This window comes from Centruroides sculpturatus, unplaced genomic scaffold, assembly GCF_000671375.1.
Source record: "Centruroides sculpturatus isolate CEXI.00-Female unplaced genomic scaffold, Cexi_2.0 scaffold878, whole genome shotgun sequence".
Taxonomy (NCBI): Eukaryota; Metazoa; Arthropoda; class Arachnida; order Scorpiones; family Buthidae; genus Centruroides; species Centruroides sculpturatus.
The window spans coordinates 342,190-368,667 of NW_019385132.1; the positions used below are offsets into that span (position 1 = coordinate 342,190).

Here is a 26,478-nt window from a genome sequence, read left to right on the forward strand (position 1 = left end):
GGGGTGCGGCGGATGCTGTGCACCGGGGCCCCGCGATTGAGGGGGCCCTAACATTGTCAAGAATGCACAAGAAAACTCGACAATATTCCTATCGTTGTCAGTATGACGAAAAGTACATTTTATCGTAAACATTATTATCGTAATCTCTGAATTTCGACAATCTTCAAACTAATTCTCGGTGATGCGAATGTTTAGAGAATCAGAGGAATTTTACACTCTACATAATCTATACATAATGCCCGTTTATTGTTCATACTATATACAATCGGTTCAATTAACATATCAATTGTCTGCCCGGTTACCCTTATTCCTGAGAGAGAGAGCTCACATGTATTTCGCGCGAGGATAAATATCTTGTTTTAAATCGTCGATTAGTCGTTTTCGTCCTCGAGTCTCTAGACTTCTCAAAGTTCTTTCGAACGTTGATATGCTTTTTCCCAGTTGCACAAAGTTCTTTCGAACGTTGATATGCTTTTTCCCAGTTGCACAAAGTTCTTTCGAACGTTGTTGGGCGTAGTCCTTCCGAACAGCGGCGATTAGATGAGTTCCGGGTAGCGGCTAATCCGTTCACGTAAAATTCCCAGTGCACCAATTTCCAGAGACTGACTCTTACGTATCGACCCCTCCTTTTTATAAACGGGGTCTCGTTGGGTTTTTTCCACTGCCTTATTAGGACTGTTTTCTTCACCACTGACCAATAGCCTTTTTCGAGATTTCGGGTGACACATTCGATGTATCATACTTGACAAGGAACTAAGTTCGTGGGAAAAGATTTTTATGTTCGTTTTTTATATCGGTTTGAAATTTATTTCTTTACACTTTTCCTCCCTCAACAAAAAATTATTTAACAATTTATTCCCTAAATTCGACTCTCACACTGTTGCTCTATCTTAAAATTAAATTATTTTGATAATTTTATTCTTGATTTGAATCGACGTATTAATGTAAGCTCTTATAAGGTTTGGTATAAGCACTTAAACAAATCTTTTTTTGACTGTTCGATTTATAATAACAATTTTTCTTTCAATATTAGCTCTACGTAATGCAAATCAGATGTAACTCTCTTAATTTTTTGCAGAATTATTGCAGAGAAATTTGCATGTATTGTTAGGATGATCATCTAGTGGATGCTTTACATGTCATAGCTAAGTGTACTAATTTAGAAAAAATTTGGGAAAGTGTTTTTGGTGTATCTATTATTCCATTTGAGAATTTTTTGGACCTTATTGTGATCCTTTGTACGGAGTGTGAAGTACATTTTTGTTTGTTTTTGCATATTGGAGTATTTGATTTTGCCCAAAGGTGGCGTTTGCTTTTCTTCCTTTAAAAGTGCGTGTGTGGCTAAGAAGTTTTGGGAGACTATCCACATTTTGACGAGATAAATCAAGTCTTTTTTCTCTTATAGATGGGTGTAATTAATTTTTGTTCATAACATTGTTTTTGTTTGGATAGTTCTCCCCATAATTTTGTTTTCTGTTTGTATTTGGATATTTTGTTTAAATATTTTTTTGTTTGTAACATATATGTAATGATTTTTGTATTCCCTGCATCATGGGTTCTTCCCAGTATGTCTAAATAAATAAATAAATATATGCCACCCATGACATTTGAAAAAACTTGGGTCTAGATGGGAAAAAACCTTGATGGGGTTTTAAAAACCCAGATTTACCCAGAAAAAAGTGGCCAAGTGGAGATTCAAATAAAAATATTTATTCTTTTAAAAGCATTTTCAGACTATGTAGCCCAATATCAGCACTCCAAGTAGAAATTATATTTTATTTTTGAATTGTATCTAAAAGTATATAATTGATATTTTGAATAATTAGATTTTTTTGCACCTTCTAAAATTTATGTGATAAATCTATTGAATATTTGAACTTAAAATTAATACCCAGGTTTAATTAGTTTTCTAATTTGTGTGCTGATACTAGACTTAATATTTTAGTCTAACTTATCTTGAAAATAAAAATACAAAAATGATTGAGAATAATTGATAATTGAGTAAACTACTTCTAAAAGCATTATTCACTACATGTATACTTTTCCAAATTTAATATGTCTAACACACATTAAATTTGGACAAGTATACATATAGTGAATAATGCTTTTAGAAAACTTGTTACTCTGCTAACACGAATAGAAAACAGGTTGTGAGTAAGGACCCATCTGGTTCCAAAAATCAACAGCCCTAACTCTGTAAAATCCTTTGAATGGGCATTTCCAATGAAAAGCTGTAAAATAAATGATAATATTATGTTAGACAAAACTGTACAAGTTATGCTATTAATCAATAAATAAAAAAGTAATATTTTGATGCATTACACCAAATACATAAATACAGGGCCGTGGAGTTGGAGTCAGAAAAATGTGTCGACTCCGACTCCCATATTTTAAATTTATTTAAATTTTATTTCATTTAAATAAAAAACTAATTATATATTTATTTATTTTACAAAATGCATCAATTTAATTTATTAAATATGTAGTATTCTTTGCAGTATGTGTTTAGTAGTTAAATTATTTTGACCCAATTGAATTTGAATATTTTTGAATCATTCCTTTATTATTCCTGCTCTAAATAAGTACTCTATTTTTTTTGAATGAGCCAGAATAATTGTTCAGAAAAGAAAAATATGTACTCTGATCAAAGGACTGAAGTAACTAGCTAGATTGCACACTTTTTAGTTGGACTAACTCTTCTGGAAGGGTGAAACTGAAGTGCAAATGCTGACAAATATATGTAGATGTAGAATTTTATTTAATAAGAGGAGAAAGGGTGTGATATTTGTTACAAATAAATATTAAAAATACTAACTATAAAAGTATTTGGGTAAATGCCCCAGGCTCCTTTCAGAGTTCAGTGTAGGGTGCTCCTCTAAGAGCACCCGGCCCCCCCATAAAATGACTTAGTATTTAATTTTGCCGGAGTCGAGTGTTCTTTTACCAACTTCGCAGCCCTGTTTAAAGCAAATAAATCATCTCATTCTAACTTTTTTCCATCAGTTGTGTGTGTTATAAAGTCTTTAAATAAAAGTGGCAAAATATTAAGTCCTTTAAATTGAAAATTGAATGCATGCTGAGAGAAATTTAAAGAACAGACCATTTTTTAGCTTTCACAGAACTTGCTTTTTAGCCATTTTATAGTTCAAATAGTAATAAATTATTATTTCAATATGATAAAATGTTATATAACATTTTAACAAATGAAGACTATTCAATACTAAAAAAATTTAGTCTCAAATCAACATCTAGAAATCTAGATGTTGATTTGAGACTAAATTTTAGAAGTTGAGACTAAATAGTCTCAATTTCTGAAATCTTTTAATGAAACATTTTTGTTCATTAAAGATTCAGCTTTCACTTTTATGTTGAAATTGGTTATTATCTGTTCAGCTTAAAAATCAAAATAATTGCAAAGCATATGTAGTGTCATGTAATTTAATATAAAATACATTGTTTTGTTTTTACCTTACCTTTGCAAAGAACTCCACTTGAACTTAGTGACAGGCATCTCAATGTATGCTTAAACACCATTCCACTCAAAAAATGTAGAGGCAATAAATTTATATGTGAAGCGCAAACTGGTGATTACATGCACCTTGCAATCAGCAACTTTTGTCATGTTTCAATCATATTGATAAATACACATTTTTGTGGAACATTGATCCATTTTTCTTGAAGTATTGTCTTCAGCTGATCTTATTGTTCAGAGCCTGTTTTTGTACTTTTTCTCTAGGACATGCCATATGCCATTGAATGGATTAAGATCAGACAAATTTGAGACATTACAGAACTTGAACTAATTTTGGTAAAGTGTGTAGTATGCAGCTTGACAAATGCTTGTTGTAAGATTGTATCTCTCTACAGACACAGGCCAACCATAGAAGGCAAAAAATGCTGGCACAAAATTTCCTGATAGCATTATGCATTGACAGCTCTATCACACACAATTAAATCACCAATGCCAATATACCAAAAAATCTCCATACACTATGGCTGTATACTTGGTATTTTGCTTCACATAGTTTTGAGTGACTCCTTCATTGAGATTGCCTGATATTTTCATACAGGTGATGCAAACTGCTTTCTATTCTGAAAATATATTGGGTTTCAGCATACTCTTGAATGACATGATGGCACAGGATGTGTCATCATGTCATTAGCCTGTTGCTAACAAACAGGATATTCTATGTATCTGCTTTGCAATTCTGCTACTAACATGAATATAGTGTACTAGGTCAGTATTTCATAATACTGACCTAGTATACTATTTCATAACAAGGTTAAGTAAAATTTGAACTTTTCTGACAATTGCTGTTGACTATCTACCATTGTATATCCAGGCACTATGGAATTATTTCCTTGTAGTGTCTGATGAATGCTTTTATATTAGATACATTCAAAAATAATTCCCAAGAAATCTGCTGCATACCACTTCATTGCATCATTTTTGGAGGTTCTGCTCACTTATCATTGTTTTGAGTTCTAAACAGAGACAGCACCACATTCTATACTACTGTTTTTATGCATATGAGAAAGTGTATATAGCATGAAATAGCAAAAAATTTATGAAGCATAACCAACTGATTTCATGTTTTGAGTAGAATGATGTTTCCAGGCATATGCTTAGATACCTGTTACAGTGTACAGTCCTTCCAACAATAATAGAACATACAATGATTGCCTAGAAACTCTCTATTATTTTCATGTAACTTTGATGAATTTTTCTAGTATGTTTGATAGCAAAATATCAACAATTACTGCATAAGTTTGGGAAAAAATGATTAATAACAAAAGAGTTAGATATCATCATCAAAAATAGGATGTCCAACATTAATAGAACATACACTGATTGGAATTAATTTCAAAGAAAGTAATGTTTGGAATCCATGAAATTTGCATAAAAATATAATCAACAAGTGGAAAGAAAGATTTAGTAAATTTAATTAATAGTAAGGTACTATGCAAAATGGGATGTGGAAAGGACCTAACTAAAGAGGAAAAGATCAAAATTGATGTATTTCATCAGGAAGGGAGAAAAGTAACTTTGATTGCTAAAAATTTGGGAAGACCTCATTCAACAATCTCAAAATATTTCAATAATAAGAAGCAATGAACAGGAAAACTAAATAGTGGTTGCAAGAGTTCAACAATACCTAGAGAAAGACATACAATTGCTCGATGTGAACTGCAAGGAAACACACATATACAAAAAATCAAAATGAATTGAAGCTGAGCTGCAGTAAATCAACAGTATACAATATTTTGAGATCAACAGACAATGTTTTGTTCATCAAAATAAAGACAGAAAACCAGCCAAGGAGAAACACACACAATTTGATTACAGTTTGCCAGAAACAACTTTGAAAGAAGGGAAGGATGAGAAAAAGTGGAATCTCAATGGACCTGATGGTTTGAAGTTTTACTGGGCAGACAAAATACCAGATCAAAAGCAATACTCAAAGAGAGTGGCTGGTGGTGGTACAACACTCATGACTTGGGCAGGGGTTGGATGGAATGGAAAGACAGATATAGTATTTATTGAAGATCAAAATAACTCTCAAACATATCAGGAGCTTGTCTGGAAGCAGCTCCAAACTTATAGACAGAAAATTGCTGGACAGGACTTTGAATTTATGCAGGATAATGCAAGCTTCCGTGTATCAAAATCAATGTTATCTTTTTTTCAGAGAACGTTGACTTTTGGACTGGCCACCCTTCAGTGCAGATTTAAATCCAATTGAGAATCTTTGGGGTGACTTGGTTTTCCAAATGTATAGCAGTGGAAAGCAATACAAGGTTGTTCTCATTGAAGCATTGGAAAATATTCTGCAAGAATGACTGCAATTTTTGATAATTCAATGTCTAATTGTATTTTTCAGCTTATTTCCAAAGATGGTAGCAAAATCAGTTACTAATTTTAATTTAAAGATATAAGTTAAGATGTTCTATTAATGTTGGACATTCAATTTTTGCTAATAGTATCTAGCTCTTTTGTTTATTAATCATTTTTCTCCAAACTTGTGCAATAATTGTTGCTGTCTTTGATGAAATTTTCCAGTACATTTTATAGTAAGTTACATGAAAATAATAGTTTCTAGGCAATCACCATGTTCTATTATTGTTGGAAGGACTGTATTTACCAATTTTTGTTGTACTGCATAACTCAAGTGGAATACTTTATTTGCAGTTTGTAAAAAAAAAACTTTTTCACTAAACAATGTTAAACATAGAAACATCCAATGATTGTATTAATTATTTAATTAGCCTGATCATTTAGGCAAAGTAATTTGTCACTAGAGGTAGGCATTAAGCACCATCTTTTAACTAAATTAATAATTATAATTTTAAAAATTTATTAAATAATTTAGAACCATCTGAAAGAAAAGAAATGATCTGGGGCAGGATTTGAATCCACAACCTCTGCTTGCCATGTAGTGAGCTTGCCAATTGCACCATCTGGACCCCACACAAGCCTTCACACTTCTAGATGTATTTAAATTTTAGATATAAGGTTATAAGGATTAACTGTGTAAGTTTATATCTAAAACTTACACAAGTAAAATAGCAAAACCTATTTGGGACAAGACTGTCTTGGAGACTCACTACTAAACAGAATCGCTTTGATGCTCAAGGTGGGTCTTGTTCTCCAATCTTTTTTGGTATTGTTGATTTTGGGCACAATCGTTCAAACTTCGCTGGCCACGACCATGATGTCATTCACGATGCATTTTTGATGAAATTAACCTATCCAACTTCAAAACTTCTCTCCGTTGCATGTTGGCCTGGGTTGAATTTTTGTCGACGTGTAATGAAAATTTCCCATTTTTGAAAAAAATAATTGTGGTTATTGTATCGTCCGAAATTATTTTTTTATTTTGCACAAACAATATACAGTTTAACCCGATTATAATGTCATCGGATATAAGACAACCCTAATATAACGTCAAATTTTTATCAGTCCCACGATTTTACTATACTAGATAATGTTAAAAAAACCCACTTGTAACGACATAAAACTGTTTTAACGTCATTTTTGAAGTACTCCCAAATTTACAAAATTAGATTACGAATTTTATTTAACATAGAAGAAACTACGTGCTCGGTCCTAAGGTCAGAGTTGTTCACTTCTTNTATAATTTATTAAATAATTTAGAACCTTCTGGAAGAAAAGAACTGATCCAGGGCAGGGTTTGAACCTGCAACCTCTGCTTGCCAGCTGTGCCACCTGGACCCCGAGCAGGTCTTTGCTTCCAGAGGTATTTAAATTTAGATATAACCTTATTCGGTTAATCACAACATCAGCTGGGGATGACTCCTACACCCATGGCCTAAGAACAACTGGATGTTTCTCTATACTCATTAGGCTTTGTGATGTTTAACATTATATAAATATAACAAATATTATGCAATAATTTCTTACTTTGACTTGAATTTTGTAACTTTTGCATGTATGTAAATGATAGAAAAACTGTGTCTTTTTGGTTAATCCTTGTATAAGTTCTCAAAATACCATTTGGAGAATGCTGAACCTCATAGGTTAAAAGGCATCTGTAATAAAATTATACTTTTGATATAATATATATTTTATTAAGCACTTATACTAAATGATCAAATGAAAACAAACTCCTGAAGAGTTTGGCAATGCTTCAAGTTGGTCATGTTTGTTATTGCAAGAAATATATATACACTTGAGATAAATCATCATCTCTAAACAATTTATTAGTAAAATGAAGTGCAAAATTTCCAATCCTCAACTTATCCATACAGGCATAGGAAAGTCCCTTTAACTGGAAAATTCTTGCAAACAGAGTGCGCTACAGTTATGCAAGTGAGGTAATGGCATAGTAAAGCAATTATGCCTGACCTAATGCATACAACAGCATTGCTCCTAGTGGTGAAATTTAGAAGATAGGCAAAGCAAAATAAACTTTCTAATTGGAAAGTTTGCTCTATCAATTAATTAGCACGAAATGACATGCGGTTCACATGGATAAGATAACTGTCACCTGTATATCCAAAAATGTCCAAAAGTGATGCATGCCATTTTGTGTAAACATTTGAAAGGAATATGGCTATTCCTTTCAAACGTTTCAACTATATTAGATTTTATATTTTGTATAAGTTCACAATGTTCAATGTTAACTCAGGATATTCTTCAATATTTTAATTCTTGAAGTTAGACTCGAAAATATTTATACGTTTTTGTAAATAGTCTCTCAGTAAATCCTTTTGCACTAACCATATTGGTTAGAAGATAAAACTTCTTTAAAAGACAAATAATAAAAGGTAAAAATTCACATGTTTAAATATGATCAAACGCCAGCCTTTTATTGTAGGATCTGACATTTTTTACATTAAAAACTTAAAGAATCTTCTCACCAACCATCAAGTCCTTTTCCAAATTTTATAACTGGTTCATCCCTTTAGTGGTAGTTATGAGTCCATCACTTTCATTTGCATAACTTCACAATCTTAAAATTTTGAAGAATATCCTGAGTTAACATTCAATTCTTGAAGTTAGACTATTTACAAAAACATATAAATATTTTCGAGTCTATGAAGGTGATGGACTCGTAACTACCACTAGAGGGATGAACCAGTTATAAAATTTGGAAAAGGACTTGATGGTTGGTGAGAAGTTTTTAATGTAAAAAATATCAGATCCTACAATAAAAGGCTGGCATTTGATCATTTTTAAACATGTGAATTTTTACCTTTTATTCTTTGTCTTTTAAAGAAGTTTTATCTTCTAACCAATATAACTGTGTCTTCTGTGGTTAGTGTAAAAGGATTTAATGATAGACTCGAAAATATTTATATGTTTTTGTAAATAGTCTAACTTCAAGAATTAAAATATTTATATTTTGTGTTTAGTATAAATTAAAAGAAGGCATTTTACCATGCACTTTGTAATATTGTCAGTTTTAAAATACTGTAATGAAATCATAAATCTAATGATTTCTTTGTGTAAAACTACCTTTTATTAGAAGCTTTAGAATTAACCTTTATTTTTATTTTTGATGTGTTATATTCATTATTATAAAAATATATTTTTAGCCTTCAATTTTATGTTTGTCAAGAAAATAAATTAGCTCACAGGTGTGTACATGTACATGTGATTCAACTGACTATATCTTTAATGGTTTTATCTATATATATAAATGAGGATGCTTGTTTGCTGGGCACACCTAGGCCTTTTGACCAACTGCTACAAAACTTGGCAGTTATGATCTAAATTAGAAGAATTTGAACATGTCATACATCTCACTCCAAAATATTGATTAGATTTCTATATATTGATTAATTTTTGTCTACATTTGATTGCTGGTTTTACACATAGCATCATTTAACAAAATAATTAAGTAAATATAATTAAAATTATATCCTTTTTTTGTAATAAAAATATATATTATTTTCAGTGAATTACTGTGACAATGATATAGCGTGAAATAGATGCGCCATTATGCCGATACTGCAACAGGTAGCACATAGCACTTGCCTGCGAAGAGTGTAGTAGTGTTTTTCCCCTGTACATCATATGTTTCCTATTAGATACATAATTGGCACAACTCTATTGCTAACTCCATTCAAAGGAAAATTCTGAATTGAAATAACATGACTTGCAATACAAATCAGAAGTTCATATATAATTAATCTGGTCTCTACTTTCATCTATCTAACTCCATTCTCGAGATTAAGGAAAAACAAACGGATGACAGTGGGAATTAATAGGTCTACAATTTTTTCAAGTTGCATCCTAATAATTTTTGTATAAACACAATATTTACGAGAACATACTTCCACATAGTTTATATAACATGTTGTCATCATATAAAACAATTATTCTAGCATTTTTACAAGATTTTATATGAAGTCTTTCAGACGTTAAAGTTGGGGCCATCACAATCTATCCAATATGAATCACTTTTCAAATATTAATAGTAGACCAGTATTAATTAGTAATCATTGAGCATTCCTTCTTCCAGGAGGTGGTCAAATTACTTCAACCCCCTTCTGCAATGGACCTTTCTTTCTACCAGACCAGCAGTATGGTGGGATTCAAATAGAAAAATTACAGGCAAGCACAAAATATGATTTAAGTGGTTTTCAAGGGTGCCGAGTTTAAATATTTGGTGCAGTTTTTGTAAAATTTGATTGGTTAGCAGATTGCTGTTTGAATATCCACAAGAAGACAGTGGAAGAACTACTATAAGTGAAGAAATTGATTAAATTTGTCAACAAACAACTGATCATCTTGTGTGTATATATATATATATACACATTTCACATTGTAAGTCTCAACATAAAAAATAAACAATTTAGGCTACTTTGCTACTTTGCTTAATTTTCTTGTAAAGTTTGTTTTGTTAATAAATGCCAGAGCAAGACAACTCTGCAGACCCCTTTCCCTTCACCTCCTAACTTCCATCAGGGCTAAGTCAGTCAACAAGACAGACTTTACTGTAATGTTTGATATTTGGCTGTGAATGGTACAGTTTCTTTAAGTTAACATTAGAAAATATTATGACATCTAAGATATATTGTCAATTCCTGTCTACTTGATCATTGAATTTGTGCCATTTAGTACCATCAGAGTATCATGATAAATATGACAATGGTAGGCTGAAATAACCAAACTCTTTATACGGTATTTGATTTATATTTACAAAGGTTATGGTTAGAAGTATGAAATAATCTTTGCTATTGTTATTTTTTGCCCAAGCAACACCAGGCTCATCTACTAGTAGTTCCTAAATTGATACTTGTAAAAGCACATTGTACTTTAGCTCAATTAAACATATTGATGTAAATATTGTATAGAGTGGCTGCTAATTATTTATTTTATTTTCAGTGAACAGAGATCAATTGAATCATCATACTCAAGTGAAACAAATTCCTCAAATATGTCTTAGAATGGTTGATAACTTGAGCACATCCTTCTTGTCATTAAAACAGCTTTTTCAAGTCTTCAACCATTCTAAGACACATTGAAGACTTAAAACAGTTGTTGGTAATTGTTTTAATGACAAGAAGAATGTGTGGAAATTATAGGCTTCTATAACCATAAAGAACTTTTATCTGTTACACTCCCTCTTCTAAACATATATAAGTTTGAGTTTCATTTTGGGCAATTTTTCCTTCCAAATTATCTAAATTTAATGTTTGTTTTGATTAATTTCAGTCTGATTAACCAGATTAATCATTTATTAATGTTAGAAGATATTTGGTTACTGTTTCAAATATAAATTTTTAACATCATTTTATAGAATTAAAAGGGATTCCTAAATTATTTACCTATTAGAAGGATCTTTCCAGGTTATAATGATACTTTGTTGAGAAATACTCAGTATTTGGATCTTTTTTACCTGTTTAAAAGATAAAAGTTTTGTTAAAAATTGTCAATACAGTAGAGCCTCAAACTCGGCACTCCGGATAACTCGGCCACACCCTGGTAGGGCAAAAAAATTCTTAGTTAATTAATTTTCATTATAGACAGCTTTATGCCTCATAAAGTATTTTTTTGGGGTCTGTCTTATCAGGTAAATTACTGTACACAGTGTATTCATTAATTTTCATTTTCATGTAGTAAAAGCTCTATGCCTTCATAAAGGACGTACTTATCCTTTGTTTAAGAGTATTTGGGCAGTTTATTCTCTGTTGTATTCTCAAGTAAACAATACATACAAATACAGTACAGTATTTTCTGAGGAAACACTCATACTTAGTTTTTTAACCCCATTCCTGATAACCCGGCCACCCTTCGGTCCACATTAGGCCGAGTTTTCGAGGCTCTACTGTATCAATCAACAAATTCTTTCTAATAATAACAATTTATTAACTAATAAAAAGATTAGACAACTATTATGGAATAAACTTGTACTACTCACATAGGTTGGTAAATTGTGCTTATCACAGATATATAACAAATTAACACCAGGCAACAGTATCTTCATGTAAAACTTCCATGGTGGATAAGATAGTTTTTTTGGTTTATGCAACCGAAATGGACCCTAAAAAAAATTTAATTCATAGCATTAAAACTAAATATTGTACATTTTTCTTAAGTAGTAAAAATTTTCAAATACAGTAGCTACCAATTCATACTAACAGAATTACAATTTAATGGCTTTTTTAAAACTAATTGTTTGGGATGATGCACTAGTTTTATCATTGTTATAAGAGGTTTGTAACCAGGTTCCAAATCATAGCCCTCCACTATGAATCAAAATTTGTCAAAGGTCCATAATTCCTAAGAAAGCTCTGTTCAAATATTATAAATTATTTTAATCTAATGTATGAACAGCTTAAATAGCTTAAATTTTTGAAAAGCCAGAACAATAAATATATTTAAAATTCACAAAAGAATAGAAGAAATGCTGTCAATTTATTTTTTTTAGTATATTTAATAGTAGTATTATTAGTGTATTTAATAGTATTTTCACATTTTATCCCTTTTCACATCTCAGAAATATAGCAGTCTCATAGCAGAAGTACTCATCTACCTCAAGATAAGCACTGCGGAACTGCATCATCTCCAAAGAAAAATAAAATCACAAAATAATTATACATTAATTTTAATTGAGTCATTATTTTATGATTTTATTTTTCTTTGGAAATGCTGTAGTTCCACAGTGCTTATCACGAGCAGCTACTGATCTTGAGGTAGATGAGAACTTCTGCTGTGAGACTGCTATATTTAAAGGATAAAATATAAAAATACTAAAATAAATTGACGGCATTTCTTCTATTCTTTTGTGAATTTTAAATATATTTATTGTTCTGGCTTTTCAAAAATTTACCTGAGGAGTTTAACACATACTCTTAATTTTAACTTGTAAATATTTTTTATATTATTAGGAACTGTCATGTGATTTCCAAAGAATGATAAGACATACATATTCTTAAAAAAACTGTATGAAAACTTTTTATAGCATAAAAATTAGAAAAGTCATATTTTATAATCATAAGATGATGATTATTTCTAGAAAGGGAGTGTCTAGACTCCACAGTAACCTACAAGAAAAGGTCTGTTGCAAGTTTTATTTTCTCATCACTAATATAAATTTTATAGTTTACTGACTTTTGATCAATAACAAATAAGTCTTGTGTAATTTAAGTTTCTTACCTCTACAGATCTCATGACCTTAAACTGATGTATAGAAGGATATGGAGGATATCCAAATTTTTTCCACCAAAAATATGGATTTGTTTCTTCGTTATTTATGTGATATTGAACCATTCTAAAGTCTTTTACTGTAAAAAAATACAGTTTACTCAAGAAACATTATTATTGTAATTAACAGAAATAAAAGAATTTAATAACCTGATGTAATATTAAGTCCATCAATTGTAATATCTAAATAATTGTAACTTGAAATATTGAAAGTATCCAGACTATTGTACAACAGTAGTACAAATTCAAATCTAAAAATATTACAGTATGCTGTAAAATATTTTTCTAAATATTATCACAATTTCCATTAACAATTACCTTTCAGATTCATCATTGAGTGTTGCTATTGCACCTAATGTTTTTGAATTTCTCCAATTTCCTGGTAAGAAATTAACACACTGGTTGTTACAGTTCTAAAAATATTGATTGAAAAGTATTTAAATATAAGAATATAAAAAAACCAACCTTTAACATAAATTAATTTTTTACCAAGTAAACTGAGCAGTCCAAAAACAGAATAAATAGGTTTTTTTACAAATTCAGTGTAAGGCGTTTTGGTGTTATTCATTTGAAATCGGGCAAATAATGTTCTCTGTGTAAACAGATGAGGATAATAACTGAGAAATGCATTATCATTGCTCAGAAGATTGTAATTGAAAGGTGGAGTGTTATTTGTATAAAACATTTCAAGATGTTGTGCTATAATCTGAAAATTCAAACGAATTAATAAGAATGAAAACAGAAATAGCAGAAGTGATTTGATAAAGAATAGTCAAGATTTATATTTTAAATATTAGACTTTAATTAATAACTTCTTAATAAGAAAATCATATAGTTTGTATTTTTCTAAATGAGTTAAATAATAAGCCATTAAATGACTATAAAAATTATATAAAGTATTTTGCTTTTACATAATGGAAATATTTTATAATAAAATTATCTGCATTAATTATAATTTAATTTGTTACTGCCCAATACTTACTTTAATGGCAATGGCAGCATAAGTTGCATCTGCTCTCCATTCTAGAGGTTTAGACCAAGTAACCATGGGATCACTTTCACTGATAAAAGTGTATCATACTTATTATTATAAAAGTATTGTAATTTCATGCAAATAACTATTATTGGTACAGTAAATCATTCGTATATGATGTAACTCTATAGTGGCCAGAGAAATTATAACATTTACTGGTATACAATTCAGAAGATACCATCTCTTAATTTAAGTAGCCAGAACTATCATTTTCAATCATAAAATAAGTTTTGATGGTTAAAATAATTATATTAACAATAAAAAAAAAATGCAATGAATCTATATCTATAAATGAGAATGTTTGTTTGTTTACTATACACTCCTAGGCCATTAGACCAATTGCTACAAAACTTTGCAGTTATATTAACATATTTCTATATTAGATAATGTCATACATCCCACCCCAATTATTTATTAAATTTCTGTATATCAATTTCTATTTGGTTTGCTGGATTTACATGTAATGCTATCTATGGGCAAAAAATTAAATAAATAATAAACTAACTATAATTAATATGAAGAGATATAATTAAAGAAAAAAAAAACAAATATTACAGTATGTTAACTTAGTTATAGTATGAAGTAGAAGTGCTATATTATTATAGTAGAGCATCGATTATCCGACTCAATTGGAGACTGGGGTTGGTCGGATAACTGAAAAGTATGAAAAAACATTATTAGTATATCCCATGTAATTAGTATATTGCTATTAACCTACTTTGCGTTGAATTTTCATCAATGTTAAGCCTAACAAAATTTTTTGAAATAATAATCGTCGCTATTGTATCGTTAAAAATTATTTTATTGCTCAAAAAACAAATAACCATTCATAATTAGAAAATTAAACGTTGTTTAAATACTGGTACCCCTTTTATGGTTGAGCTAGTGTTGCTAGCTAAAACACCAAAAATGTAACAAAAATATTAAAGTAGCCAAGACAGAGCCAAATATTATAGCGCTGCATCACTAGTGGGCATTTGAATTTGCTGACTAGAATGCAGTCAGTGAACTGATGTGACGGTTGATCAGGGGTCGGATAATCGATGCTCTACTGTACTTTGATACTCACTTGCATGGAGCCAAAACTGTTACACTGGTAGATGGTTATGGGTTCAAGCATTGCCAACGGGCAGTTTTCTGGGGTTTGTTCAAGTTAGTAACACCTAAATAGGGACAGTTTCTCATAGTTGATCACTCCTAGGAAGAGTTTTGTGTGCCACATTGTCATAACCAAAGAAACCAAACTAATTGTAATAATTTATATATAAGCTTGCTATTTATGAGGACATATTTCCCATGCAGTTTATGGACATTCTGATAAATTTCAAAAATGTATGTGATAAAACCCATTTTAAGAACATTATGATTAATAACACTAGGTATAACAATTACTGTGAGGGGTGCTTTTTAAATGCAAGCAAAGCCAGGCATAAAAAGCTAGTATAGAATGAACTACATAGCCAGTTTCTAAATAGTTCTTTGAAGTAATGACATTACATGCAGAGGAGTGAAATTAAATGGAAATCTATTAGCTTTCAAGATAAAAGCTCAAATAGAAACGTCTAATAATAATAAAGTATAGAATCTAAAGACAAAGTATGAATATATATGTCATTACTGGTTTTGGTAAAAAAATGCAGATAAATGCAATGGCAGATAAATATCTCTGTGGTATACAAAGAATTTTTCACATCATCTAAAAATGGTTTTAGTGACTTCAGACAAATGAAAAGCTGTTTGATGAATTTGTAATTGCAATTTAAAATTAATATATAACATATATCCACTTTCAAATTGCTTTTAAACACAGATAACATTCAGGTCATCTGTACAAAATTACAATATAGGCATAACCTATGTTGTTTACATAATGTGTTCCATCAAATAGTAATTGTATTGTAAGTTGCCATTTCCCATACTTTTTTAAAAATTTTATTTATATTTTTTTTTTATTTTCCCCATACATGAAAAGTTTTTGAGCAATGACCAATATGGTTTCAAGCTCCAGCATTCTGCAGAGGATGCCCTTGTTAAATTGTGATACTATACAGCAAGGAAAGAAGAAGAGATTGATGTCTCTGTTAATATTTCTATGTATCAAAGGCACATTTGACAATGTATGGTGGCCCTCAATTTCAAAACTTATCAGAGATACCAAAGTACTTCAAAATATTTATTACTTGGCTCAAGGATTTCTTAAAAGACAGAAGAACTGAGCTTAAATTGGGCTTTGTTAAAAAAATCTACTAAATACAGGCTGTCTTCAAGATTCAGTGTCTGGACCCTTACTCTGGAATGTTGTTATAAATGACTTGCTAATCTATTTGTCAGTTATAAAATCAGCTATATCATTAATTATTAGTGTTGTAATGAATAGTATATTCGGCCTCAGGCCGAATACCGAATATTCGGCCAGAAGCGTGGCCGAATAGCCGAATATTCGGCCAAACTATTCGGCTTGATTAACGCACGTACGAAAAATTGGCGCGCAAACCGCATTACGGCAAGGATCCTGCTCTCTATTGGCCCGCTGTCACTACGCTTCGCCAATCGCGCTAATTCTTGGCAGTTGTAGCGGACAGACAAGAGTGTCATGGAAGTATGTGATAAATGATGATATCAAATGTGGATAACAATGAAATGACCTACACATGTAAATAACGGAAAAAGAACAGAGAAGGACCGCAAAGTAAAAATGTGAAAATAAATATGAAATTGAGTCGATAACATAATCGAACAAGTCGAGGCAGCTTATTGGCACCAAATTCACGCCCGTCAATGCCAAACAATTGTTGTCATAGTCTTCAGAAAGCTAAATGCTTGTAATGTAAGTCACTTAGCGTGCACGGGCGAAAGCCTGGGGCCGTTCGGGCTATCAAGCTGTCTCGAATCTGTGAAATCATAAATGTGACTTATATCGACATCCTATCTGTCTCTTTTTTCCGTTATCACCAGGCTGAAGTCACGTAATTGTAAAATGGGAACTCTAGGACAGAAAAGTGACAAATCGAAAGTATCGTGAGCACGTATTATGGTGTATGCACAGGCATACGTGGATTAGAGTGATAGAGGAAAGAGAAAGGGAAGAGCAAAGACGAGCACTTAAAAAGGATAGGCAGGGTCAGATCCTCAGATGTGCGAGGATTCTCCAACGATAGACGTGTATGTGTGCTGATATTTGTAATTATAAATTGTGAATACATGTGACTAATATTATTTTCTTTTTTATTTTGTGCATGTTACAAGTTATAAATAAATATAGACAAACAACACTAACTCGACAACATTAAATCTAAATACCAAAATGATTAATTTACTGTGTTTTTGTTATTTATTTATCCTGTTTTTAAGTATTCGGTATTCGGCCGAATAGTGATTAAATATTCGGTATTCAGCCAAATAGTGAAAAATAGGCCGAATACCGAATAGTAACTGAATATTCGTTACATCACTATTAATTATTGATGATTTGCCAAATTATTATTTTTTAATCTTAAAACCCAGACATTTTTGGTCTTTGCCTGGTCACCTGAACATGAAGAAATAACAGATTAGGTGGCAATACTTGGAATGGACAAAGCATCATATGCATCATATCAGTGGGTATAGCTAAGTCAGATCATGGTATGAAATGTATGACAATTTTATCCTGAGATGGTCATAACCTGGGGTACGCCTGTAAGGTATATTGAATACTTGGATTGGATGTCACGCCAACAATTATGTTAATTCAATTAGAAACTTCAGACTAGGAGGCATTAAAGAGAATTAAAAGGAAATATTTTAATCTAATTAAAATAAAGATTAAAATATTCCTTTTAATTCTTTTTAACACCTCCTAGTCTGAAGTTTCTAATTGAATTAATGCCTGTATTTAATTTTTAATACATATTCGTTTATTTAAACAAATTTCAAATAAAATATTTTAATTGTTTTCTGATAACAACTTTGAAAATTATTAATAATAAACATTTCTTATAATTAATTATTATAATTCCACAACTAATTAATTCTTTGTCAAGTAAAATTACAGTAGAGCCTCAGTTATCCGACTCAATTGGGGACTGGGGTTGGTCGGATAATTGAAAAGTATGAAAAAATCCATTATTAGTGTAGTATATTATTATATCCCATGTAATTAGTATATTAGTATATCGCTATTAACCTACTTTGCGTTGAATTTTCATCGATGTTAAGCCTAACAAAAATTTTTTAAAATAATAATTGTCGCTATTGTATCGTTAAAAATTAGAAAATTAAGCCTTGTTTAAATACTGGCTCCCTTTCATGGTCGAATGAGTGNTAACGTTACATTATTACCGTACTTTCCGGCGTATAAGACAACCCCCGACTTTTACAGTTAAAATATAGAGTTTGGGATATACTCGCCACATACGACGACACCCGACGTATAAGACGACCCCTGACCTTCGAGAAGATTTTCCCGGGTTAAAAAGTCATCTCATACGCCAAAAAATACGGTAATACAGTCGACCCCCGTATAAGATCATTGATTATTCCGTTTTATATGAATTCCATGTTGTACAAGTCACTTAGATTTTACAAATACGTGTACCGGGCTGTGAACGGCTCACGTATTTGTAAAATCTAAGTGACTTGTACAACATGGAATTCATATAAAACGGAATAATCAATAATCTTATAAGGGGGTCGACTGTATAAAAATATTCATAAAAAGACAAAATTCTACTTACTCATTATATAATGGTGTATTTTTTAACTTTGGATAATGTTTCATAATTATATTCATTGTTTCTAATTCATCCTGTATAATTTCAGATGAAGTTCCATTGCCCTAATTAAATAAATTATTGGCATTAAATAAACAGGCATAAAAAAATACAAAATTTTAAAAATTTGTAATTACTTTTTTGTGAATTGATATAAAATTAATTCTAACACTCCTTTTCTTAGTAAAAAAATTTTTTCCATTGTTACAATGTTCCATAAGAGCCCAACATAAAGGTGACCGACCAGTGGATGGATCATGACAGGAACCACCAGGTCCACCAAATGTAAGATTGACATCTGCTAACTTTAATCCCTCTGAACATGCATCATAATAATTAAGAAAACCTAAAATTTGCAATAACTGTTAACTTTGTGTTCAAATTGCTTGTCAAATAAAATGAAATATAAGTAGTTTTTTCATAATGTCTAATAATATAAATTATTTCTAATTTTTCATTATAAATTAAAATAGCAATTGATTAAAAACAAAGCAGATATTACTAACCTGTATTACCTGTATCACAGGAGAATCAGATGAATGAACAATGAGAAATCATAAAGCCTAGATTTGATTCACACTTGAATCACTTACAGCAGTGAAAGAATACATTTTTATACAGCTATATACTGTATTTACTTGAATAGAAGATGCCATTGAATCTAAAATGCCCCTTAGTTTCTACATGTTCACCCACAGATGATTTTTTCTTGAAAAATAGACAAGTCCAGACAAATTTATGTCTGGACTTCTCTATTTTTATTTAGTATTTATTTCATAGTAAAGTACAGTAAGTTATAGGGAAGGATGGGGCAAGCCACAAAATACATTGTCTTTACAAATGTATTACATAAACAGCATAGTTGTCACCAATAATTTAGATATTGTTCTAAGATAACAAGATTTCCTATATAATGAAGATAGTTGAGAAGAGATTAATTAAGGGGGTGATTTTGGAGGAGGTCTGTTTTGCAGGTCTCTTCAATGCTTGATTTAAATGGGATAATTCTAAGAATTTGTGAAAGTGCCATTGACTTTCATACATTTTTGGAAGCAAGCAATTCCATGCAATTGTTAGCATGTATAGTACAATCTGCTCTGAAAATTTTATTGAAATCCATTCATTAATTCCTTAAATTATGTGTGTATACTTGGAACCCTTTTAAGAAAAATAATTTTATGTCTAGATACATATATAAGCATCACTAAGCCTGATAGTAATATTAAAGCCAAAAATTTGCCAGATTAAATCGTTTGGCTTTAATATTACCTCTACATATGTTGCCTGGTTAAATTAGTCACAATCCACAACCATCTTTGGCAAGTTTGCTGTGCAAAAGTTGTATTCTAAATACAGATTTGTATAGGAAACAAAGTTGTCACATTGACATGGGCATTGTTGAAAGGCTAAATTACTCAATTAAGATAAATAGAACAATAAATTATACAACATCAGTCATTGCTTTTGGATTGTATAAACATCTGTTCGACTTCCTCTTATAATGACAAGCATTTCTCAACAGTACAAATGTTCTTTTTGTCTAAAAAAATGCCAAATGTATAGCTTGATCATTTTCCCATTACTGTCAGATGGTAAACAATAGCCAGAAAAATGGTCTAAGTCAAATCTGGCCAATAGTGTTGATAACTTAAAAGAAGCTTTCAATTATCCCACATTGTGTGCTACTAAAACCCACAATATTTTTTCACAGGATAATTCCAAGCAGCTTGCTTTGATTTACCCAACACAGACCACTTGAAATTTACCAATAAAGTGCATGAGGGAATTATTCCAAGCATGTTGATTTTGGACTAATGATCATATATATTTTGAAGAAATTGACATTTATGGATAAATAAGACCTTCATTAACATGATCTTTATATCACCAATCATTATAACTGCTCTTTGTGTGAAATTTCTTATATGAAAAACAGGATACAATGTACGGATGAAAAGTGAAGCATATTGAGAAATAATTTCTAAATAGCAGTAGCCATGTCGCTCCACAATTTCCTATCAGACTAAAGGATGTTTCAACAATGGCACCACAACATATTTTACTATTTCCAATGTATAAAGATCAAAGGAGATACTTGCATTGAATTACCTCTTGCATGAAATAACTTCACATTCCCCTATATCACTTTTTCCATGGTATTGAAGTCAGAAACCTCTCACCTTCCATGTTGGGCTCTTCTGAATCAATACAGGATTCAATGCCCACATCTTCTCACCATACAATCATTTTTGATGCTATTTGAAGTATCAAAAATGCAACATTTCTTGAAAGAGTGCTGCACAACTTTTTCTGGCATTTTCATCTAAATACTTATAATGTTAGCTCAATCTCATTAGTCTATTGTAGTAAGTTTTATCTCTTAAATATTGATCCAATAAATTTAATGAAATTATGCAATAGAATTAGTGACAAAGAAATAAGATGGATGACACTAGAAATTGCTAATTATGATAATTATGATGTATTACATTGAATCTATGACTCACCCTAATTTCAGGGGTACAGTACAGTGGTAATTCATACTTCAAATTTAATCTATTTCAGCAGACTGTTTGAACTCTGAATTGTTCAATGTCAAATGAATCCAAATGAATTTTCCCCATTAGAAATAATGTAAAGTAAATTAGTCTGTTTCTAGGCCCTTAACAATACTCATTATTTTGATAAACAGAAAACATACATAATTTAAAGTAAAAATAACACAATTAGATGGCCTAAATAATAAATTAAAATATGAAAACGATAAATAAAATCCATAAATACTGTATAATAAAATGAAAATTTCAGTTACTGATCAACTTCAACATCTTAAACATGACTGCCAGATCAGTCACATGTGTACTGCTTTCATGCTTTGCAATAAATTCCTTTTTCACCTCAATCATTGATACGACAACCTTCCTCTTAAACTTTATTACTTCTCCACACTCTTCTTAGATGCTATGGTTAATAGGTATGGGTTATACATGCATAACAAAACACACCAAAACATATAAGCATAACTTAAGACAGGAATGGGCAACCCGCGGCCCACAGTAATATTTTTTGTGGCCGGCTTCTCATAAAATATGAATAAATATATCAATTTCCCAGCTTAACATTTGAATTTTTGCTGCATACTTTCTTATTTTCTACAACTTACATATGTGAATAGTTTTCCCATAATGAATTTAGAAAAATTAAAACAAAAAACCGGCTAACAGACTCACATTGATACTAATTTAAAACTAACAGTGACTAATATTTAACCAAATATTTTTGATTTATTATGTTTACATCAGTTCCAGAAGCTAAATTAAGTATACCTATGCTAATTTATAATTATATATGAATAAAGAATTGTGATTTACTTACATTTTTCCTCTTTTTTTGTATGCGGCCCACATTAGTTCAAAAGTTTTGAAATGAGGCCCTTACATAGAAAAAAGTTGTCCATTCCTGACTTAAGAGATGCTTTTACAATGAGAATGATACACAACTTTAGTGCACAACAAATGATGTTTACACAGTGAGTATATTTTTCACCATAAATGTAATTTAAACATAGAAGCACCATTCAAACTCCAAATTGAATTTCTCTTGAACTTGGTCTCATTTAAACTCTGAAACATTTGAAGTACAAAGTACCACTGTACTAAAATCTAAAAAAGTATGTCATACATTCAAGTAAACACAGTAACCAATAATGATCAAAGTAATAAAAACATTATCTGCATTATTCCTTACTTGTCAATTTTGTTATATCATTTGTACTAGAACTGTCAACTTGATTCATCTATTGAGTTTAAAAATAATTTACATAAATCATGTAAAAATCTTCAATAAGCTCATGATTTTAATTATCTCACACATCACCATAACAAAGATTGTGAAGGTCTCTGACCAAAGTTGCATAAACCATATCGTTCACCCACAGAAAGAAATCTACGTGGGTCAGTTCAAGAGACTGCTATGCCCAATAGTGTAGCTGCCAAAGACTACAACCTGCCTTTCTCCTGTGGTAAACCATGACTGGACAATAATGCTCACAATTCAACTTCAGTGAAATGTTGCAGCACAAAAAAATCTATGTAAAACTTGATGAGTTTTCCCACCAAATACTATTTGTTGCTTTTATATGTCTGTCTTAAACAACTCATTTTCTATGGTGAACTAAAATCAGATACTTTTGAGTAGAACACCCTGTACTGTAGAAACCTACTTTATGACCAACTTGTTTTAAAAATTCTAACTGTAAACAAATGGTTGTAAAGAAACAATTACAGCTGATCACACTAGGATTACTTGATTTAAAACCTGAGTATGAATTTTCTGTTATCAATAATGTGAAATATCATATTATATCTGAATGACCATCTCTGTATGATATTATGTAATTAATACTATATTCCCAAGATTATAATTTTAATTTATACACATAGCTTATGTCAAATAAAACTGCATGATAATGATTTTCCAAGAACTGTTTAGGTCATAAAAATAGAGTCTACTTTTAATTAAAACAGTTTAATAAACTGGAAATTAAATGTTTCTAAAGGTTATCAATATACAAACTTACATTATGTACCTTTTCTTGTAAAATTAAATTCCAACTCTTTAGTATGGTCTGGTTCATTCCATGTTTCAAAATTCCATTCTTTCACATAATTAATTCCATATTTTTCTATAAAAAAATAAATATTTAATTTTAAAACATGATTTATAAAAATATGATTTAAATGNGTAATATCAATCATTATAAATAACGAACTTTTCCTACAAAACAACAAAAATCGTCGAAGAAAAATTTGCATATTATTATCAAAATATTCGTGATACTTTTAAAAATATATCGCTAATGTTATTTCAAGTGTAGATACATTCGAGCTACAAGACTATTCAAGAATAATAAGTATGAAAAAATCACCAGAATGTAGCTGATAGAGACAAGTACTGTATCAAAAATCTCAAAACGAAAATAGAAAATCCAGCGGAGTAGCGTGGATGTCAACCGCCCGGGGTGGAGGAAATTTTCGCCGTCCCGTTATTTAGGCATCTCAATTTAAAAGACAAATTCAGTTTCGTCACAGAATAAGCAATGAAAAATTCCGTGCTAGTGCAGCGACCTGTTTAAAATAGCTCTATTGGATATTGGAGGCGTATATGAATAGGAATGAATCGTACAAGCAAAAAAAAAAAAAAACAGGTTGCGCAGGATATCCCGGGATGAAATTACTAGTTCACCCGGACGCTGAGTCGATTCCCGGACTGTCCGGATGATAGCACTATCGTAGGCGCGACGCAAATTTAGAATAGAGTGGTTCAAATTTTTACAAAATATTATTATTATTTATTGTGAAATTTTGCCGCACCCACTACGCTACGCCACTGAGAAAATCTACAATAGCGTAATAGCTCACATTTTTTTTTTTTTTTTACTTATTGCCAAGGAGAAACAACGATGATGATAAAGAATTCGTGTTAGTTTTTAACGTAAATATAAAATGTTGCTTATAAATACGAGTTTTTAATATTGATATTTCATTAAAATTAGTGTTGTAACGAATAGTATATTCGGCCTCAGGCCGAATACCGAATAGTAACCGAATATTCGTTACATCACTAATTAAAATCCAATTTATAGCATAAAATACGCTGATTGACAAAAAAGCTATGCACCCAGCTAGAATTGTCCGATTGCTTTAAAACTCGGCATACAGCTATATCTCAGACAGATATGTAAATGATTACAGTTGTGGTCCGATTGCACGCTAGGTAATGCCACCAGAGTGCCTCAAAATCACTATTCAAGTATTCTATAAAAAGATTTTTAGAAAGAGAATCACTGTGTTCGCAATTTTCAATGTACTTGTTTAGTAGTCTCTCAACGCCATACGTGTAAACACAACTGATGGAGTTGGAGAAAACAGGCATCGTTGGGCCGAAGGAAGCGGGTCAAATCGCCCGTTATCTGGGCTGTTTTGACGGCCGAGGCAGTTAAGGCGTCGTCCTGCTGCTCTGTGCATCTGGCATTGAATTCGACCGATCGGGCTATCAAGCTGTCTCGAATCTCCAAGAATTTTTTAGGGAGTGATCGGGACCCACATTTGAGTTCGGCCACTATTCATGACGGATAGAATTAAAAGACCTTTCTTGGTGCCTTCCGGGAGGTCTTTTTAAGAGTAACTGGCTCCTGTTCAGGCATTACAGATGTGAAGAAAACCCTGAAAACTTCACGTGACCAGCCTGTCTTGGCCAGGCGCGAACCCATCCAGTGTTCAGGAAACGGAACCACTTGGCGAACGGTGGGCCAAGAATTCTTAGTTATTTCACATTAGAAAAAAATATAGTCTTAAGAATCTATAGCTCGAACTAGCAGAAAATTTTATTTGTAGAAGTGCAAATAAAATTTTCTATATAAACACAATTTTTTTTTAATTTCAATGGTATTGGTTTCAGATTTGATTTTGAATATGCTTATTTTTAAAAAATGTTTTGTTTTAGCTTGGAATAACGATTAACAAAGTAAAAAATAGGGATTAATTAGTTATAATTAACATAATTACTATTATAAATCTAGGTATTTGTAATTAAAATCTAATTGTACTCTTATGATTTATTAGTAATGTAACAGCCATAATTTACACAAAAACTGAATACACTTAAAAAGCGATAATAATTTTCTAAATCCTTTGTAATTAATCAAATTATATATTTAAAAATTATTTATAAATAATATATCTGCGGAAGACAGTATGATAATACGATTCCGATTTCGTGTTACTTGAGATCTAAAAATTCAGACATGATCAAATCTTTAGTCTTTCTGGGTCACCTGAATGAGTATTGAGATAATTGATGCAGAGAGAGAAGACGCTCACCTGCTATTAAAATACTGTTTACTACATAGGAAAACAAATTTTGATTATACATTACAATCTCGGTAATCCGACATATATGGATGTAACAATGTCGGGTTATTGGAAGATTCAATGGTTTAATCATTAGAAAAGAAAAAATTTGTTTGTTTGCATAATATTAGTACATTGCATTGATATTAATAAACACGTTACTGTATTTTAGAGTTCTCAAATTGAACATCGATCCTTTTAAAATAATTTTCAATTGTCCTTTGCCGTTTTGTTATTCGAGCGCTCTTGTCGTGGCCGATAACCATTCTCGTAAAGTAGGTGGATTCCCACTAAATATAGTATTTTTGGTTTTTATATTAATATTTATACGGTATTGTGTCATAAGAAACTGTACCCAAGCTCGAATGTTCGAGCCCAGGCTCATGCCACGTTTACTAGTGTTCAAATTCAGTGGAAACTGGAATTTGAATTAGTTGGAATCTTGTCTACGGCTTGGTAATAGTGACGATAATATCCGAGATCAAGCTATCGACTAGTGTCGGATTACTAGACATGTCGAACTAGTAAACAGCCGGATTACCAAGATTGCACCTAACTCAATTTGCTGTATATTCTAGAGGTATTGTTGGAAGATCTGCAGGAATA

General features: G+C 31.1%; 1 protein-coding gene across 1 annotated transcript; it reads right to left on the reverse strand.

Moving 5' to 3' along the window:
* Positions 1-452: 452 nt before the first annotated feature.
* Positions 453-25,894, reverse strand: LOC111635221 (alpha-L-iduronidase-like). The gene is made up of 13 exons (XM_023380118.1): positions 25,843-25,894; positions 23,550-23,645; positions 19,099-19,307; positions 18,926-19,026; positions 14,160-14,238; positions 13,643-13,883; positions 13,496-13,556; positions 13,328-13,428; positions 13,130-13,257; positions 11,892-12,014; positions 11,299-11,369; positions 7,424-7,551; positions 453-2,231 (listed from the first exon to the last, which is right to left on the reverse strand). Exons 1-13 carry the CDS (start codon positions 25,892-25,894, stop codon positions 2,128-2,130), a joined length of 1,494 nt encoding a protein of 497 aa, XP_023235886.1. The 3' UTR covers positions 453-2,127.
* Positions 25,895-26,478: the final 584 nt, after the last annotated feature.

What these genes read in the sequence shown, in the direction of transcription:
- LOC111635221 (XM_023380118.1), bottom strand. Translation starts at nt 25,894, where the DNA reads ATGTATAATCAAAATTTGTTTTCCTATGTAGTAAACAGTATTTTAATA. An exon ending in AATACACCATTATATAATGA is followed by an intron (nt 14,239 to 18,925) that starts GTAAGTAGAATT and finishes CACTTTTATCAG; the next exon opens with TGAAAGTGATCCCATGGTTA. An exon ending in TGGACTTAATATTACATCAG is followed by an intron (nt 13,258 to 13,327) that starts GTTATTAAATTC and finishes ATTTTTTTACAG; the next exon opens with TAAAAGACTTTAGAATGGTT.